The sequence below is a fragment of the Dipodomys ordii genome, unplaced genomic scaffold, assembly GCF_000151885.1.
Source record: "Dipodomys ordii isolate 6190 unplaced genomic scaffold, Dord_2.0 Scaffold123, whole genome shotgun sequence".
In the NCBI taxonomy this organism is placed as follows: domain Eukaryota; kingdom Metazoa; phylum Chordata; class Mammalia; order Rodentia; family Heteromyidae; genus Dipodomys; species Dipodomys ordii.
This window is the reverse complement of record NW_012267339.1, coordinates 218137-235388: the sequence shown is the minus strand read 5'-3', so window position 1 is coordinate 235388 and position 17252 is coordinate 218137. Positions and strand designations below refer to the sequence as shown.

The 17252-nt window shown below is 36.5% G+C and overlaps 1 protein-coding gene and 1 pseudogene across 1 annotated transcript in view; one reads left to right on the top strand and one right to left on the bottom strand.

The window, feature by feature from the left end:
- Positions 1-17252, bottom strand: part of Ptpn13 (protein tyrosine phosphatase, non-receptor type 13 (APO-1/CD95 (Fas)-associated phosphatase)) — a 143744-nt gene that overhangs the window by 38802 nt on the left and 87690 nt on the right. Inside the window, exons 20-27 of the mRNA XM_013029811.1 lie at positions 13993-14082; positions 12211-12318; positions 11926-12057; positions 7260-7720; positions 6245-6376; positions 4594-4687; positions 3556-3641; positions 1750-1912 (exon numbers count right to left, since the gene is read on the bottom strand). Coding sequence (XP_012885265.1) covers positions 1750-1912; positions 3556-3641; positions 4594-4687; positions 6245-6376; positions 7260-7720; positions 11926-12057; positions 12211-12318; positions 13993-14082 — 1266 coding nt within the window. The remainder of the gene's footprint in view (positions 1-1749; positions 1913-3555; positions 3642-4593; positions 4688-6244; positions 6377-7259; positions 7721-11925; positions 12058-12210; positions 12319-13992; positions 14083-17252) is intronic.
- LOC105995895 lies at positions 12353-13347 on the top strand (annotated as a pseudogene).

Sequence of the window (17252 nt, the reverse complement as noted above, 5' to 3'; positions counted from 1 at the left end):
AAGGAAACTTAGTAAATGAATTGCACAAATTGCTTGCATAGAGGAGTTATGAAAACAGAAGTTTTCTTCAATCCCATGTGTTAAAAAAAAAGATAGCGTAATAATAAAAACAAAAAACAAAACTGGAAGAGGGAGACTCTAGGAAAGAAAACAAACAGGAGAAATTCAGCTATCCAATGGAGAATGATGATGACAATAGCAAAAGGTTAGGCTAGGATATGAGAAAATAAATTGACACTGTGAGATTTTGTGAAGACTAATTTTAATCCAGACAAGTTCCAATGTCATTCCAATAAAATTATCACAAGAAAAATAAAAGAGAAAATTTGATGTGGCAGGGGAAAGAACATACAGAATAGTGGGAAAGGATAGTGTGATTATTTAAGATACATGAATTTTATTTTCATAATCAGGAAAAAAAGCAATTCAGAGTAGACTATTTTTACTCCTTATTTTTGGGATTGAATCAGAATTGCTAACATTTGTGTAATCAAATAAAAATTTAAATTAAAAGGGAAATAATGACTGCATACCAATCATTTCTAGAGTAAAGAATATTATTTGCCTTAAGAGGCTGGTACCAGAATCTCAGAATAGCTGGCACTCTAGTATTATGAATGTATTTAGCCTTATGAAGAACTCATTATTGGCTGGGTACTAGTGACTCATGCCTGTAATTCTAGCTACTCAGGAGGCTGAGAGCTGAGAATCTCAGTTCAAAGACATCCCTGGTAGACAAGTCTGTAAGACTCTTTATCATCTAAACTACCAAAAAACTGGAAATGGAGCTGTGGCTCAAGTGGTTAGCCTTGAGCACAAAAGCTCAGGGACAGCATCTAGACCTAGTTCAAGCACAAAACTGGTACCAAAACACAAAGAAAAAATTCGTTGCTACTTTTCTAACTTTCTTATTTTACTGCCAGCCAGTCATTTTTTCCATGTGCTGGCAGATTTTGGAAGAATGACTAGTATTTGGGTTCTAGGTGAATTTCTATTCAAGTCAACTGTCACGAGTTCATAAAAGTTAAAGAGAAATATAGAACTTTAAGGGGCAAGCTTCATATTAACTTATACTATCTTTTCCTTACAAATTTATTTATTTATTTATTTATTTTTGTTGGTCGTGGGACTTGAACTCTGGGCCTGGACACTGTCCCTCAGCTCTTCAGCTCAAGACTGGGCTCTACCACTTGAGCCACAATGCCACTTCCAGCATTTTTTGTTTATGTGGTGCTGGGAATCGAACCCAGGGCCTCATGAATGCGATGCACTCTACCACTGAGCCACTTTCCCAGCCCAAATTTAATTTTTACTTTATAATTATCTTAGGCATTATTAAATGCCTGTAGTCATATAAGCTTCATTATCCAAAGACTTAACTATTCAATGAGCTGCAAATGTTTGTTTTTATATTCAGTGTGAAGCTGCAACAGATTATTATTTATTTTATTGTTAAGATGCTGTGCAAAGGGGTTATAGTTACATGAGTAAGGCCATGTGTACACTAATTGTGATAATTGTTACCTCTTCCCTTCCTTGTTTTTGTCCCATGATCCCTTTCCTCCCCACTTCCACACTCTGCCGCTACCCATCCTCCCCTCCCTTACCTGAAGTTGAAAAGTTCTGCAACAGATTATTTATTTGCAAAAATAATAAAGTTAGTGCATGATTTGTAATCTAGTATATAAAGACTACAATTTGAATAACCTAGCAATAATTTTACAGTATTATTAGTAGCCAACACCTGACCTTCAGTGACAAAGCTATAGTCTCTGATGTGAGTTGTTTTCTTCATCACTTTTTCTGAGGCTTGACCTTGGGTCTTCTGATCTGGAAGGGTACACTGTGAGGTTACAGGAATATGCTCTCTGGATACTGGTGACTGCCCCTTTTCTAACAATAGATGAACCATCTAGAAAAATAGAAGAGCAGAAAATAGATAATTTTAGGATTTTTGTACAGTAAGAATATAAAACATTTTTTTTGGGGGGGTCCAGTCATGGGGCCTGGGCCTGGGTGCTGTTCCTCAGCTCAAAGCTAGCGTTCTACCACTTGAGCACAGTGCCACTTCTGGCTATTCTCTTTTTGCTTACATGGTACTGGGAAATCAAAATATAAAACATTTTTTAAAATTTAATTTTATTGTCAAGGTGACATCACCCTGATGTACAGAGGGGGTTGCGGTTACATATGTAAGGTAGTGAGTACATGTCTTGTCAAACATTGTTACCCCCTCCCTTGTTTCTCTCATACTTTCTCTCCCCTACAAGTTGTAAAGTTCATTTCCAACATATCTTATGAGTATTGCTGTTGCACTGATTTGTCCTTTGTCTCACCATTTTGTTGTTCCCCTTCCCTTCTCTAACTCAGATAAATGTATATACAATACACAAGATGCCAAAATCAAATACAGTGACAAAGGAAAAGCCATAGGGGGACAAAAGAAATAAGAAAGAAAAAAGAAAAAGAAATAACTTCACATATTAACTAAAAACAATAACAACAAAGAAAAATCTCTTGTTTCCCTATCTTGCAGTTCATTTAGCTTAGCATCATCTTATATTGAAAAAATTTAAAGTAACTACTTGGTTCACCACAGCATAAAGCAAGTGAAAAAAAAGAAAAAAATTACTTTCCATATAAAAGGATAAATAAAAACAAAAACTATTAGAAGATATTATAATGATATCACAAACATGTTATGAAACATTTAAGAATACTCCATCTCTCATCAGACCTCATTAGTAATATCAGGGCTAAAATATGACAGAATACCAGCTTCCTCAATAGAAAAACTCTTGTCATAACACTTGTTTATTTGCCCTGGCCGGTTTTGAACTGCAATCTTCAGATCTTTGGCTTCAGAGTAGCTAGAATAACAGGTGTGAGCCACCAGTGCCTGGCATAATACTGGTTTTTGTTGTTGTTGTGGTTGTTTTTAAATTTGGGATGCAAAAACAAAAGGCAAAGCAAGGTGCTGATGTCTCACACCTGTAATCCTAGCTACTCAGGAGGCTGAGATCTGAGGATTATCAGAAGTGGAGTGTGGGGGCTGGGAAGGTGGCTCAGTGGTAGAATGCTTGCCTTGCAAGCATGAGACCCTGGGTTCGATTCCATAGCACCACATAAACAGAAAAAGCCAGAAGTGGTGCTGTGGCTCCAGTGGTAGAGTGCTAGCCTAGAGCTGAAGAGCTGAGGGACAGTGCCCAGACCCAGAGTTCAGGCCCCACGACCAGCAAAAAGAAACAAAAAACAAACAAAAAAGAAGTGGAGCTGTGGCTCAAGTGGTAGGGAGGTAGAGCCTTGAGTAAAAATGTTCAGGGACAGCACTTAGGCCCTGAGTTCAAATGCCAGGGCAGCAAAAAAGCCAAAACAAGCAAACAAAAAAATCAAAAAACAAAACAAAAAATTTTTAAAAAGCCCAAACAAACCAAAATGGTTATAAAAATCAAGCTTGGTTTCTTGAACAAATTTAGAGGTCTCGAGATTGCACTTATTCACACAGTCTTATGTTCTTCTAAGTTACCTTAACAAGTTGGTAGTGTGCTTTATTACCTGTCCTGTATTTCTCAGTGTTTCCACGGCTTGCTTATGAGTAGCTCCTTCTAGACTTACTCCATTGACAGCTAACACGCGATCACCTATAAATAAGGCAGTTATTTTAAGAGAAAAAAGTCATAAAAGTTCAAACAAGTTCTTCAATACCTGGTGATTGTATTTCATATTAATTTGAGGATTGATGCATTGCAAAACTGTGTTGAATAGTTTTTCTTTCTTTTTTATTTTTGGTCTGTCGTGGGGCTTGAACTCTGGGCTTGGACACTGTCCCTGCGCTCTTCAGCTTAAGGCGAGCACTCTACCACTTGAGCCACAGCGCCACTTCCGGTTTTCTAGTGGACTACTGGAGATAAGAGTCTCACGGATTTTCCTGCCCGGGCTGGCTTTGAACCGTTATCCTCAGATCTCAGCCTCCTGAGTAGGTAGGATTACAGGCGTGAGCCACCAATGCTCGGCTTAGTTTCTTTAGCATATTATTTAATTTACTGCTCAGTTCTCTGGCTAATCTTACACTCAGAATTATATATACATATATACACATATATTTGTGTGAATATATGTGTGTCTGTGAATACATGTATATATTAGAAAGTGCTGACCTCCTGTTCAAGATCTTCCTGTAAGCCTCAGGATTACAGGTATGTGCCACTATATGGCTAGAACTATATCTTTATAAAAGTCAGTTTAAATCATGAGAAAAGATAATGGAGAAATAAGTGGGAGAAACAAGCCAAATCCCTAGTTAGTTCTTAGAAATGTGGACATGTTTTTATAAGGGTACTGTCACTTTTTAAATTCTCTGGCAATTTACTTATTAGGAGCTGAAAAACATCTACTGAATCACTATCTGGATATTTTCTAATAAAACACAAGCTGGAAGAGTTTTGTATCATCAAGGAGTTTTAAGATGCAGTTTTAAGGTTGAATATATTCCTATTTCATATTACAAATTAAAAAGTCTATACCAGCTTTGTAATTTTCTCTTTCTTGTGGTATTTGTGTATGTAATTTCTATATACATATTAAGTATCATACCTTTGTGAATTCTGCCATCAGACTCTGCAGCTCCCTTGGGAATAACAGCTTTAACATAAATGCCACCATGCCGGACACTAGTATTCACACCCCCCTAAATAGAAATTGACAAAATAACATTTAGTAATATGTAACTTTTGCATGTTCTTCTTCAAATCTAACCCCCAGAATAGGTATTCAAGTCATCAGACAAAACAGAAGCATTATTTCTGTCTATGCAATTATTTTATTTTTTATTTTTTAATTTTTTTTGGGTCCGGTCGTGGGGCCTGAACTCTGGGCCTGGGCGCTGTCCCTCAGCTCTTCAGCTAAAGGCTAGCACTCTACCACTTGAGCCACAGCACCACTTCTGGCTTTTTTCTTTTTGCTTATGTGGTGCTGAGGAATCGAACCCAGGGTCTCAGGCATGCAAGGCAAGCACTCTACCTCTGAGCCACCTACCCAGCTCCTATGCAATTATTTTAATACCAAAAGAATATTGTTAGCTACATTTCCCAGATATTAAAAAAGTTTCTCTTTAGTATTTATTGATTCAGTTCAGAAAGTGAAAATATACTGGATCTTGACTATATGAGGAGTCAGTCTTCCTTTTTTAAGTCTACAATCATGCATTGTAAGCAAGCAGAAAGGAAAATTCACTTATGCAAAATTAGTGAGAGAACATAATTATCAGAAAAAAACAGTAGATTGGACTAATATATTTGAAATCATATTTGTGAATCTGAAAGCAAACACCATGAATCAATAAAGAAGTTTCTCTTTTTTTTTAAAGTCTTTGGTAGAAAAGCAGTTTATGAATCAGTTTTTTTATCTCTTATGAAAATGCAACTTTTATCTACCCTCACCATAGAGACAATAAAACGCTAAAGAAATAAGAGCAAGATTAAAAATGTAAAATATTACATTTTTAAATGTGTCAGAAAATTAGGTTTCGTTTTTTATCTCTATATATGTAGTAGTTTCTGCTATGTTTCTAAACAGCTTTGTACAATTATCAATATTCTTTGAATGTGATAAATGATAATGTAGTTTAAAGAAGTATCATCTCATTATTCCATGCTTATGAAAAAAACCTGTCAAATCTATACAAAGAATAATCAGTTTTATATTTTGTATGGTTTCTATTCAGATTAAACCAGTATCAAATATTTGATTTGATTTTTTTCAAACACAAGAAGAAATGACTTACTCAATTTTAACTTGCTTTTTTTTCTTTTTTTTGAATTAAGCATTTAAGCCATGTGCCGGTGGCTCCTGCCTGTAATCCTAGCTACTGAGGAGCCTGAGATCTGAGGATCATGATTCAAAGCCAGCCCAGGCAGGAAAGTCCGTGATACTTTTGTCTCCAATAAACCACCAGAAAACCGGAAGTGGCGCTGTGGCACAAGCGGTAGAGCAATCGCCTTGAGCTGAAGAGTGCAGGGACAGAGCCCAAGCCCAGAGTTCAAGCCCCAGGACCTACAAACACACACACACAACACACACACACACACACACACACACACAGAGAAATTGAGCACTCAATTTTTAAAATTTGAAAATATCTGACAAGTGTCCATTCTAAAGCAAAATAATTCAATTAGTAAGTTGGCATATACTAGTCTGCTGCAACAAAGAAGAGGAAACATTTGAAAACCTTGTCAAACAGTACCGTGACACTTATCCCCAAGCTGTTATCATTTTTAGGCAGTTCAACCTCAAAGATATCTCCAGGTTTAGGAGGTGATGAAGAAAAAGATTTAAAATTCATTTTGTTGGATGTATTCATTGAGGAGGAAGAATCCTTAACAAAGAAAAACAAACAAAAAAAAGGATTTCTTGTTAGAGTCAAAATAAATTATTGCTGGAAGACAAATATGTATTTTGTTGAAAAAAATTTAAAAAGCAGTTATTAAGGAACAGAGTGTATTCAAAAATGTAAGAATTATAGAATCTTAAGAGAGCATGTAGTCTAATGCACTCATATTTTATGGTTGTAGAAATTGATGTCTGTTTCAAATGTCAGACAGGCTAGATAAAGCAGATGGAAAAATAGGACCCACTTACAAATTAGATTCTCTATAATCCTTGCCCAATGCTTACATTTCCAAGTTTATAAAGTATTTAGATTTTCTTTAAAAATTAAAGTATCTCAAAAGCAGTGGCTTTAACCTGAGCCTCTAAGATGAATGGACTTCATGTTTATGTTTACAAATTTAGCATACACATAAGGATAGCAGTGAAGGCCTATTTATAAGGCTAAAACCTTCTAAAAGTGCTTCTAAAAGTGCTTGCTAATGTGAGGTTCTATTTTTCTTTCAGCTATTTGTTCAGGATTTCATAAGAACTTATGCTATAACTGGTAAATTCAACTGTCCATTACATGAATTATTCAGGAACAAATTTTCAGATATTAAAGTTCTCTTACTAATATGAGTTAAATAGATGACCACCTTGTAAGTAATCAATTGCAATCTGAGTATAGTATTTGATTTAGTATGCAAAGCCTCTAATTTCTCCGAAAGTTAGCAGATAGTGTGCAGTAGCAGTTAGTAGCAGAAGATATAAGCTATTTTTTTTCCTTTCTAGAATCATGCAAACAGTTTAGTAGATTATAGTACTCTGCAATATACTTGCTGCTGTTTGTTATGTTAAATTAAAAAAAAATCATTGATATTAGATTATGCCTTTATTGACGCATGATGCTCCTGCTTGCTGGAATAAGTGGCTTCATCCATGTCTGAATCTCCACGGTCAGAGTTATCAGTTGCATCACAAATGCCTGGCTTTTTAGCTTTGCTTCGGTTACTGTCAGAGGAAGTCCTCTTTTTCTCAGTGGCTTTGGATATTACAGATGGGGAAGGGCTGCCATGTTGTGATTCCTGCCAGGTTTGATCACTTAGATGGCTAGTAAAGAAGCCATTGACCTGGCTCTGGGACAAGCTGGCACTTTCAGTCCTAGAATCTTGAGAACTAAGGCTTCCTTCTCTCAAGCCCCCGGGCAGCCCAAAGGCACTTTCTGTGATGTTTCTCAGGGTACCACGTGGCCAATGGTGATCATGAGAAGAATCCGTAGTATTGTCTTGCATGTAGGAAGGCTTCTTTATGTAGTTTTTTATCCCATTGGCAAAATGCACAGGAGAAGGCACTAAAAATTAATAAGCAACAAAAAGCACAGTAAGTCACTGACATATGCTTTTGTTTACACATATACCCTTGTTCAGTATATAGTCTGGGAAATAAAAATTGAAATCGCTCACTCATAAGAACTCATAAGAAGAAGAAAGTTGGAACCAATGAAGTATCGTTTGTTGCCCAGCAAATATAATCTTGAGTGGAAGATTTTTTTTAACTTGTAAAAATTCATAATAAAAAAAATCATTATTGTTAGCCAGAAACTGGTGGTACATGCCTGTAATTCTAACTACTCCGGAGGCTGAGACCTAAGGATGATGGTTTGAAGCCAGCTTGGCTGGGCAGGAAAGTCTGTGTGACTCTTATCTCCAATAAACTACTCAGAAAAAGCTATAAATGGTGCTGTGGCTCAAGAGGCAGAACACTAGCCTTGATCTGGGATAGTTCCCAGGTCTAGCCCCAGAAGCAACGTGTGTGCACATGTGCATGCGCGCGCGCACACACACACACACACACACACACACACACACAAATTTTTATTATTAAGTTGTATAAAGGTGTTACAATTCCTTTAGTCAGGTAATGAATACAATGTTTCTTGAATAATGTCACCCTAGAAGGAATTTTTGTTGTTGTTGGTGGTGGTCACGGGGCTTGAACTCTGGGCCTGGGTGCTGTCCCTGAGCTCTTGAGCTCAAAGCAAGCACTCTACCACTTGAGCTACAGTGCCACTTCCAGTTTTCTGGTGCTTTATTGGAGATTTCCTGCTCAGGCTGGCTTTGAATGGTGATCCTCAGATTTCAGCTTCCTGAGTAGCTAGAATTACAGGTGTGAGCCACTGGTGCCCAGTTGGAAGGATGTTTTTTTGAAAACTAATGTCTTAGAAAAGAGGTATAGTAAAGATGTAAATTTAGAAATGATTTTCTACATTAAACATGAATTTTACAACATAGGAAAAATATAAAATTCAAAAATAGATGAAATGGGCTGGGAAGGTGGCTCAGTGGTAGAGCGCTTGCCTTGCATGCTCGAGGCCCTGGGTTCGATTCCTCAGCACCACATAAGCAAAAAGAAAAAAGCCGGAAGTGGCACTGTGGCTCAAGTGGTAGAACGCTAGCCTTGAGCTGAAGAGCTGAGGGGCAGCGCCCAGCAGAGTTCAGGCTCCACAACCGGACCCAAAAATAAAAAATATAGATGAAATGTTTGACATTAGATTTTAATTTACATAAGCATCTAAAATTATGTCTAATTTTTTATAACTATGATGAATATTTTTACTTTTTTTTAAATTGTGAAAATACTGTACAGAGGGGTTACAATTACATGGGCGAGATAATGAGTAAATTTCTTATCAAGCATTGTAGCCTCCTCCTTTGTTTCCACTTCCCATCCCTTCCCATCCTCCCCCTGCCCCCCCACTCAATCTATGTCTAAAATTTACTGTCCAATCTTCTCAGCTTATTTTTTCCTGAAATCTTTTAAAAAATTATTTTACTTTTATTGTTAGGGTGATGTACAGAGCGGTTAGTTACCCAAGTAAGGTAATGATGACATTATTGTCTAACTTGTTATTCCCTCCCTCATTTTTCTCCTACTTTCCTTCCCCCCAACATCCCCCCCAAAGTTGTACAGATCATTTCCAACATATTGTGAGTATTGCTGTCGCATGGGTTCCTACTTTGTCCTTTGGTTTCACCTTTTTGTTGTTCCCCTTCCCTGGTTCAGGTAAATGTATATACAATACCCAGGGTACCAAAATTGAATACAAAGACAACAGGAGATAAACCATAGGAGGAAAAAAAACACAAAAGAAAAAAATCACATAGTACAGAGAACAACAACAACCAAGAAAAACCTTTTGTGTCCATATTTTGGGATTCATTTCGCTTAGCATCATCTTATGTCATATGTGCATAGCTACTGAGCTATTCTGCTCATCTGCTAAGATTACGCTAGACGTATACTAATTATTACAAATAAAGGAAACCATGAGACCTATGGTTTTTTGGGTCTGGCTTCACTTAATATGATTTTTCCCAAGTCCTTCCATTTCCTTTCAAATGGAGCAGAGTCATTCTTTCTGATGGAGGCATAGAATTCCATTGTGTATATATACCATATTTTCTTGATCCGTTCATCTACTGAGGGGGCATTTGGGTTGATTCCATATCTTAGCTATGGTATATGATACTGTGATAAATATAGTGGTGCTGGTAGCTTTAGTGAGGCCTTGTTGGTGGTCATTTAGGTAAATGCCCAGAAACTGGATTGCTGAGTCATAGTGTACTTTTTTGAAGAACCTCCATATTGCTTTCTAGAGTGGCTGAACAAGTTTACCACCAACAGTGTAGTGGCATTCCCTTTTGGCCACATCCCTTCCAGCATCTGTTGTTATAGATTTCTTGATAATAGCCATTCTAACTGGAGTGAGGTAGAATCTCAATGTGGTTCTGGTTTGCTTTTTTTTTTTTTTTATGGCCAGAGATGTTGAGCATTTCTTCATCTGTCTATTGGCCATTCTTATTTCCTTTTCAGAGAAGTCTTTAGCCTACTTATTAATCAGGCGATTGTTTCTTTAAGGATTTGTTTTGGGAGATTTAATTTTTTGAGTTCTAAGTATATTTTAGATATGAGGCCCTTGTCCGTTGTATGCCTAGTGAAGATCTTCTCCCAATCTCTGGACTTCCTACTGATCTTGCTAGCTATGTCCTTTGCCATGCAGAAGTTCTGCAGTTTAGTGCAATGCCATTTGTCCAATTTTTCTTTGATTTGTTGTGCTTCAGGGTCTTTATAAAGAAAATTCTCACCTAGAGTTTCTCCTATTCCTTCCTGTCAGGGTGTCTGCTTTTGCCTCGAGGTTTTTGATTCATTTGGAATTGATTCTGGTGCAGGGTGATATAAGGATCTAACTTTAGTTTTCTACAGATGTTTAATCAATTTTGCTAGCACAGTTTACTGAAGAGACAGTCTTTCTTTCACCCTAATTTTTGGCTCCTTTATCAAAGATTAGGTGGCCATAGGTCTGCAGGTTCATTTCAGCTAATTTCACTATTAAGCTGGGTGTTGGTGGCTTATGACTGTAATGCTAGTAACTCTGGAGGCTGAGATTTGAAGGCAATGGTTCAAAGCCAGCATATGTGGAAAGAGTGAGACTCTTATCAACTACTAAAAAGCTGGAAGTGGAGCTGTGGCTCAAGGGTAGATGGTGTGGAAAAAACTCAGGGACAGAGTCCAGACTCTGAGTTCTACCTGCCCTTCCCCCCAAGGCCACAGAAAAACCAAACCAAAACAAAAATTATTAATGACATTTTAAAGTACTCAATATGTACCAAGCATGTATTATATCTTCATATTCATTATCATTTAATATTCATAGTCTATAAAACATGCCATCATTAGAACTTTGAGCACAGTGAGGTAATGAGTTGGAAGGCTTTGCTCAAATGGTGGGGATAGTCTGACCCTGGACTCAATGTGATTCCTAGTGCATGTTAGCTGCAGGTGGATGGCTCCTGGGCTTCTGCTTTAGTTTTAGCTTCTCTGTGTGTTGTCTGTCCTACCAATGACTGACTTAGCAACTCTGTATTGATCAGAGACCACTGAAGCCTCTTTAAATAACAACACTGTGGCTCTAGAGGATTTGATTCATATAGCTAGTAGTAACACAGCCTCAAACTCAGTATTTTAAATCTTTCTCATGTGACTGCTCTCTCCAGTCTGATGTATAATCCCCCCATAAACCCTTGAGCCACAGCTCCAATTCCAGCTTTTTAGTAGTTGATAAGAGTCTCACTCTTTCCACATATGCTGGGTGGGGATTCTGAGAAAAAATGGTCTTACTTAAAAAATTTGTTTTTTAATCTTTTAATAAAATACAAATTTGAACAGGACTTTGTAGACAACTAATATAGGAACCATATCAATTATACAATGATAACAAGTTCTAATTCCCCTTGGACTAAGACAGAACAAACCAACTAATTCACTTAAGTGACATCATATTTGCCCAAATGAATTCACATCTATTATCAAGAGGAATGAGACAGTGTTTTGGAGCTGATAAACAGAAATGTGCACTGATGTATAAAAATTAAATAAGTGTAAACTAAATTGCCAAAAAGGAAATGAGCAGCTTAAGTATAATTTATTGGGTCAATATATTAAAGTATTTGCAATAGTGAAAAAGAACACATAGCTAGAAGATATTAATAACATTACCTTTGGATATTTTTTCTTTTGGCTGAGAGATAACAAGTGTTACATCTTCAGGTGCATTTTGCAAAATTTCAACTGCAGCATGGTGGCTAACGCCCTCAAGACTCACACTATTCACTGATATTAAACGGTCTCCTGGGAAAAGAGATAATCAATAACATAGAAATTCATAATAAATCTTAGAAATAACATTCTTTCCTTAGTTTTGTTTGATCTAAGTTCCACTTTTGCCTTGTGTGCAATTCATGAATTAGGGCATACTTAGGAAATGACCAAAATGTATAATACCTGGCTTTAGGCATCCGTCCAAGTCAGCTGGTCCTCCAGGGGTAATTGAACTGACAAACACACCCAGATCCAGTCTTCCCATTTTCTCCCCACCAATAATTTGAAATCCTGTAAAATATAACATTAAAAAAAAAAGAGCTTCATGATACCGGTGCTTCTGCTGACTAATTCTTAGTCCTCTTGAAACAAAGTTGTGAGGATTAATATCTAATATAAACAATAGAAGCCTGGCAATGATGGCTCATGCCTGTAATCCTAGTTACTCAGTAGGCTGAGATCTGAGGACCAAGGTTTGAAGCCAGCCCAGGCAGGGAAGTCCTTGAGATTCTTAGCTCCTATTAACCACCAAAAAAGCTGGAAATAGAGCTATGGCTCAAATGGTAGAGTGCTAGCCTTGAGCTAAATGTTCAGGGACAGTGCCCAGGTCCCAAGTTCAAGCCCAAGAACAGGCCCACATTTTCTATTTCTCATTGCATGAATCTCATGATAGTGAGCCTAGCAGCCGTGCTTGTGAAGATGCAGTTCCTGGCTGCTCCTGGTGGAAGTGTCGGTGGTGGCCTGGAGTGAAGCCTCAGCCAAGCTGGGCAGCGTGCCCAGCAAAAGAGGCTGAAGATGACTTATGCCATGGGGCCCCTGCTCAAGTTCCCGATCTGTGTTTCTTGAGGGTATTGGCGGGGGAGTACATATGGGTTATCAGCCAGTAATATCCAGACATCCACATTGAAGGAGAAAATTACCTCCCTCAACCAATTTATAGACATATAGCGTTTTTTCCCTCTCAATCCTCATAGTAAGGATTGTACTATTGTAATATAAGTATTAATATTAGTATTAATAGGCATAATACCAATTGGCAAAGATCCTTTTGCTTTCTTTGGCATGTAAGCTCCTAGAATCTGGCAGTGGGGCCAAGAAAACAAGGTCTATGCATGCTTGATGGTTTTCTTCTTGAGCAACATGATTGAGAACCAGTGTATATCAACAGGTGCATTTTAGATCACTTTGGATGATGTACCTGTATGGTCTAAACTGTAATCTGGTCACCTTCCATCCATCCAGCAACTTGTTCAAATTCTTGACCATGAAATGAATCTCAACATGTACATAATCGATCATAGTCTCACCTATCAGCCCTAAAAGTCTTTTATATTAATGGATTTTGCAAGAGCATCGTGGCTGGCACAGTAAAGGCCTGTACTGAAGACACATGCTGTTGGTACAGACCAGATACCCTGCAGCCTTGCTGTACCTCTTGGGAAACCTCAGTGCAAGAGTGTTTTCAGTATGGGCACATTTTGCAAAGCTGCACATTTGTAGAGTGCAATGATACTGTATAGCTTTTCTTTCCAAATTCACTCAGTTAATAATTTCTTTTACATGTAGTCATTACTAATGCAATTTTTTTCTTAGTCATATTTGAAAAGGTAGATTATTGAGTTACAATTTAATTTTCTTCAAGATGTGTTAAATTTGTTGTGCTTTTGTATAATCTTCATTTTTAAAGTCAACATTTGTAAGAGTTCATCAAATATCTCTAATATCTAATATCTCTAATTCATAGTTTTCAAAATACTCCAGATTATGAACAGGCATTATACAAAATTATGAGGGGAAATTCAATATCCAGAATACTCTACCAGTTAGTGTATATGTGTGTGTGACTACCAGAGTACTACTATGAAATGAACTGCTTTTTAAAAATTATCATTGTAGTTCAAGAGTCTTGCCTTGACTAATAAAATGATGAACTGGAAAAAAAAAAAGAATCTCATGGTGACTCACCTAAGTCATACTTTGCATCTTTTTTCAGGTTCACCAACATGATCTCTCTTTCTGGTGAAGACACAATGCTCCATCTTTTGTGTAGCACATCTATTGGAAATTCATAATTAAAAAAATAAATATAAAATGTTTGGGCATTAAGACTATCAGTCTGTGCTAACAAGATTGCTCACAGATTGCTCACTTTAAACATACCACATTTTTATTGTTATTTTTACTGCACAATAATGACCATATATTATCACATATATTCCTCATAAATTATTCCTCTTGACATAGTATGTTTTAGTTACAAATGAGTAAGGCTCAAGAGAATTAATGATGTGAGCAGGGTTAGTCAGCACAGAAATGGCTGGAACCTTCAATTTAGGTGTTCTGATCACTCCCTCAATAGATTAGGAACTCTCCTGTAATAGTGACATTTTAATTTATAATAGTTAAACACAACTAGTAAAAGCTTGAGTAAAACAGCCATAAGAAAAACTGGATGTATGTTTTTCAAATCTTATGAATAATGACTAGCAGATCTATTCTCAAAAGGCTGTTACCACCATTTTTCAGATGAGGAGTAAGTCCAAGTTTCTCAACATTGGAGCAGCTATTCTAGCCCAGAAAAATGCCAAAAGTCAATACTGAGTTAAATAAATTAGGCTAAATAAATTTATTTTGTCTAATTTCCACTTAGTTTTTAAAAGTAGATTAGTAATTCATAAATATCTTAACCAACTGGAACAATCAGGTTAACTATGACTTAGCAATTCAAGTATTTAATATTCCTCACCACCATCAAGTTCTTAACATCAATTACAGTTTGATAGCACAAATTGGTCTATGTATGAAGGTGGTCACGGTGACTAAGTTCAACACTCAGGACTTTTTGTTGTTGTTGGTGGTGGTTGGGGGGCTTGAACTCTGGGCCTTGGCACCGTTTCTGAGCTCTTCAACTAAAGGCAAGCACACTACCACTTGAGCCACAGAGCCACTTCCAGTTTTCTGGTAGTTAATTGGAGACAAACAGTCTCGTGGACATTCCTACTGGGGCTGGCTTTGAACTGTGATACTCAGATTTCAGCCTCCTGAGTAGCTAAGATTACAGGCATGTGCCATCAGTGCCTGGCCAGGACATTATTTTTTAAAAGTGAATTTTAAAATTCAACCCTACACAGTTCATAAGCATATTAAAGTGTTTGGAAAGTAGAGTTACGGCTTCACTAACGCATTAACACAGAATTTCCTTAAACTTTCATATACATTTTTCAAACAGATCACTATGTACATGGATCTTATTTCTGTATGCTCAAAACTTAAAATTATATTAACATGCTATTCTAAAAAAACTGGTAATTTTGTTATACAATGATGCTCAAGTGATGTAAATGTACCACTTCATATTCTAGAAATAAAATTCTTTTACCTTAAGAAAACAGTAACAAACCATTTCCTCTCAATGGTGAATTAACTTAGGATTTTCTTCCTCACTTTTTTCCCATAATGGAGGACTAAACTCAGGGCCTAACTCTTGTTATCCAAGAGTTAGCTCTACCACTTGAGACATTAATTTAGCCCTAACTTCAGATCTTAAGCACGGTTTAAATATAAGCTTGTTAGTTCCAGAGTAGTAGAAATTTGAATTAATAGAATTATCAAAATATCACTTCATTAATGTGTGAGGAGCCTTCCATGTTAGGCAATCCTAAATCAAAGCCCATCTATTATTTAATGCCCAATTTAATATCACCTAAGTATCCACAATTCTTCTGTAATACAAGAAGTTCTAGTTTTCAGCTAGAACAAGTATAAAATAACAGAGCAAAAATCATAAAATAAGGAGCGAAGTCACATTAAGTATTAAAATCTTGAAGGGATGGATGGAGTTGGGGGAGAATGATGCAAGGGATGATTATTTGCACTCATATAAACTGACATGTTGAATTATAAACTGTCTTATTGTTAAAGACAATACCAGAAATAATATAATATCTTGTTAAAGATAATACCAATATAACTTAAAAAGAATTTAAATCAGGAAAGTGTTTAAGCAAACTCATTTGTTGCAGTAATAACAAAGAACAGATAAAAGCAATGTGCTTTGTAAAGTAATTGTAATATTGCTTTGAATTTCCATCTCATCTGTCTCCATATTTCAGAGTTAAGCATTTAGCATTCAGAAATTAGGATACTTGGAGACATATGAAATTCCTTATTTTAAGGAACTTGGTAATTCCAAACATATGTATTTCTCAGAAAAGCCAATTCTATAGACAGAATAAAATTTAAAAGAGAAAGAGAAACTAGGCTAGGGAATAATTATTCCTGGCTTATTGTGTTCCTTCTCCCAATTTAAGAGATAACTTCTGGGTTTTAAATGGAAACTTCTCTCATTTATTGTGAAAGCTAAGTTCATTTGCAGAGTGTTTCTGCATTTGATCAATATTCCTAGTGGTCCTGTTGAATATCTATTAGAAGCCATAAATAAATACCATTAAAATAAAAATGCCATTTTCTGTATATTTATTTCCAACATGTGAGCTAACTAACAGGACAGGATTATTTATATTGCTCATTTATCTGGCCAGTAAGTACTCATGTGTTTATATACATACACAGTATTTTTATTTCCCTTAGGGAAATAAAATAACTAGAGATAACAGTGCTCTTTATATTTGAGAATTCTCTGTTCTGGTTTCATTGTTCATTTATTTATTTATTCACTTATTCATTCATTCAGTTGTACTTGTCTTTAACGGGCAACTTTCCTGTGAAAGCCTATCACTAGATTCTTGGGAAATACAATACAATCAAAATGAAAGCTGCTAGCATGGAAAATGTGAGAAAACAAAGATCTTACTTTAGTATTAAACAGAATGCTGTTAGGACTATGAATGAAATAGCTGCACTACAAAGGCATACATCAGACCTAGGAGAGAGGTCCTAACTGTTTTTCAGAGAGGTAAGAGGCTTCTTCCTGCAGAAGTAGAGGAAGTACTTCCTCTGGGAAGTAAAGTAGGATTTTATTTTATGCAGAACATACAGATAGCTATATTACATCAAGTAAAATTTGCTATGGGGAGATGGCAAGATTGTTAGAAGTGTTCTGGGGTAATATCTTTAGAAGACTTGAACAGGTGGAGCTGAATAAATATTTGATTAGAAAGGAAAATATTGCTCATCTATTCTCCTTTAATAGGGACATTCTTTCTGCCCTCTCAGCGTAGGCAATAAGGAAGGGCAGAATGAAGGAGATTTGAGTGTAGTTGCAT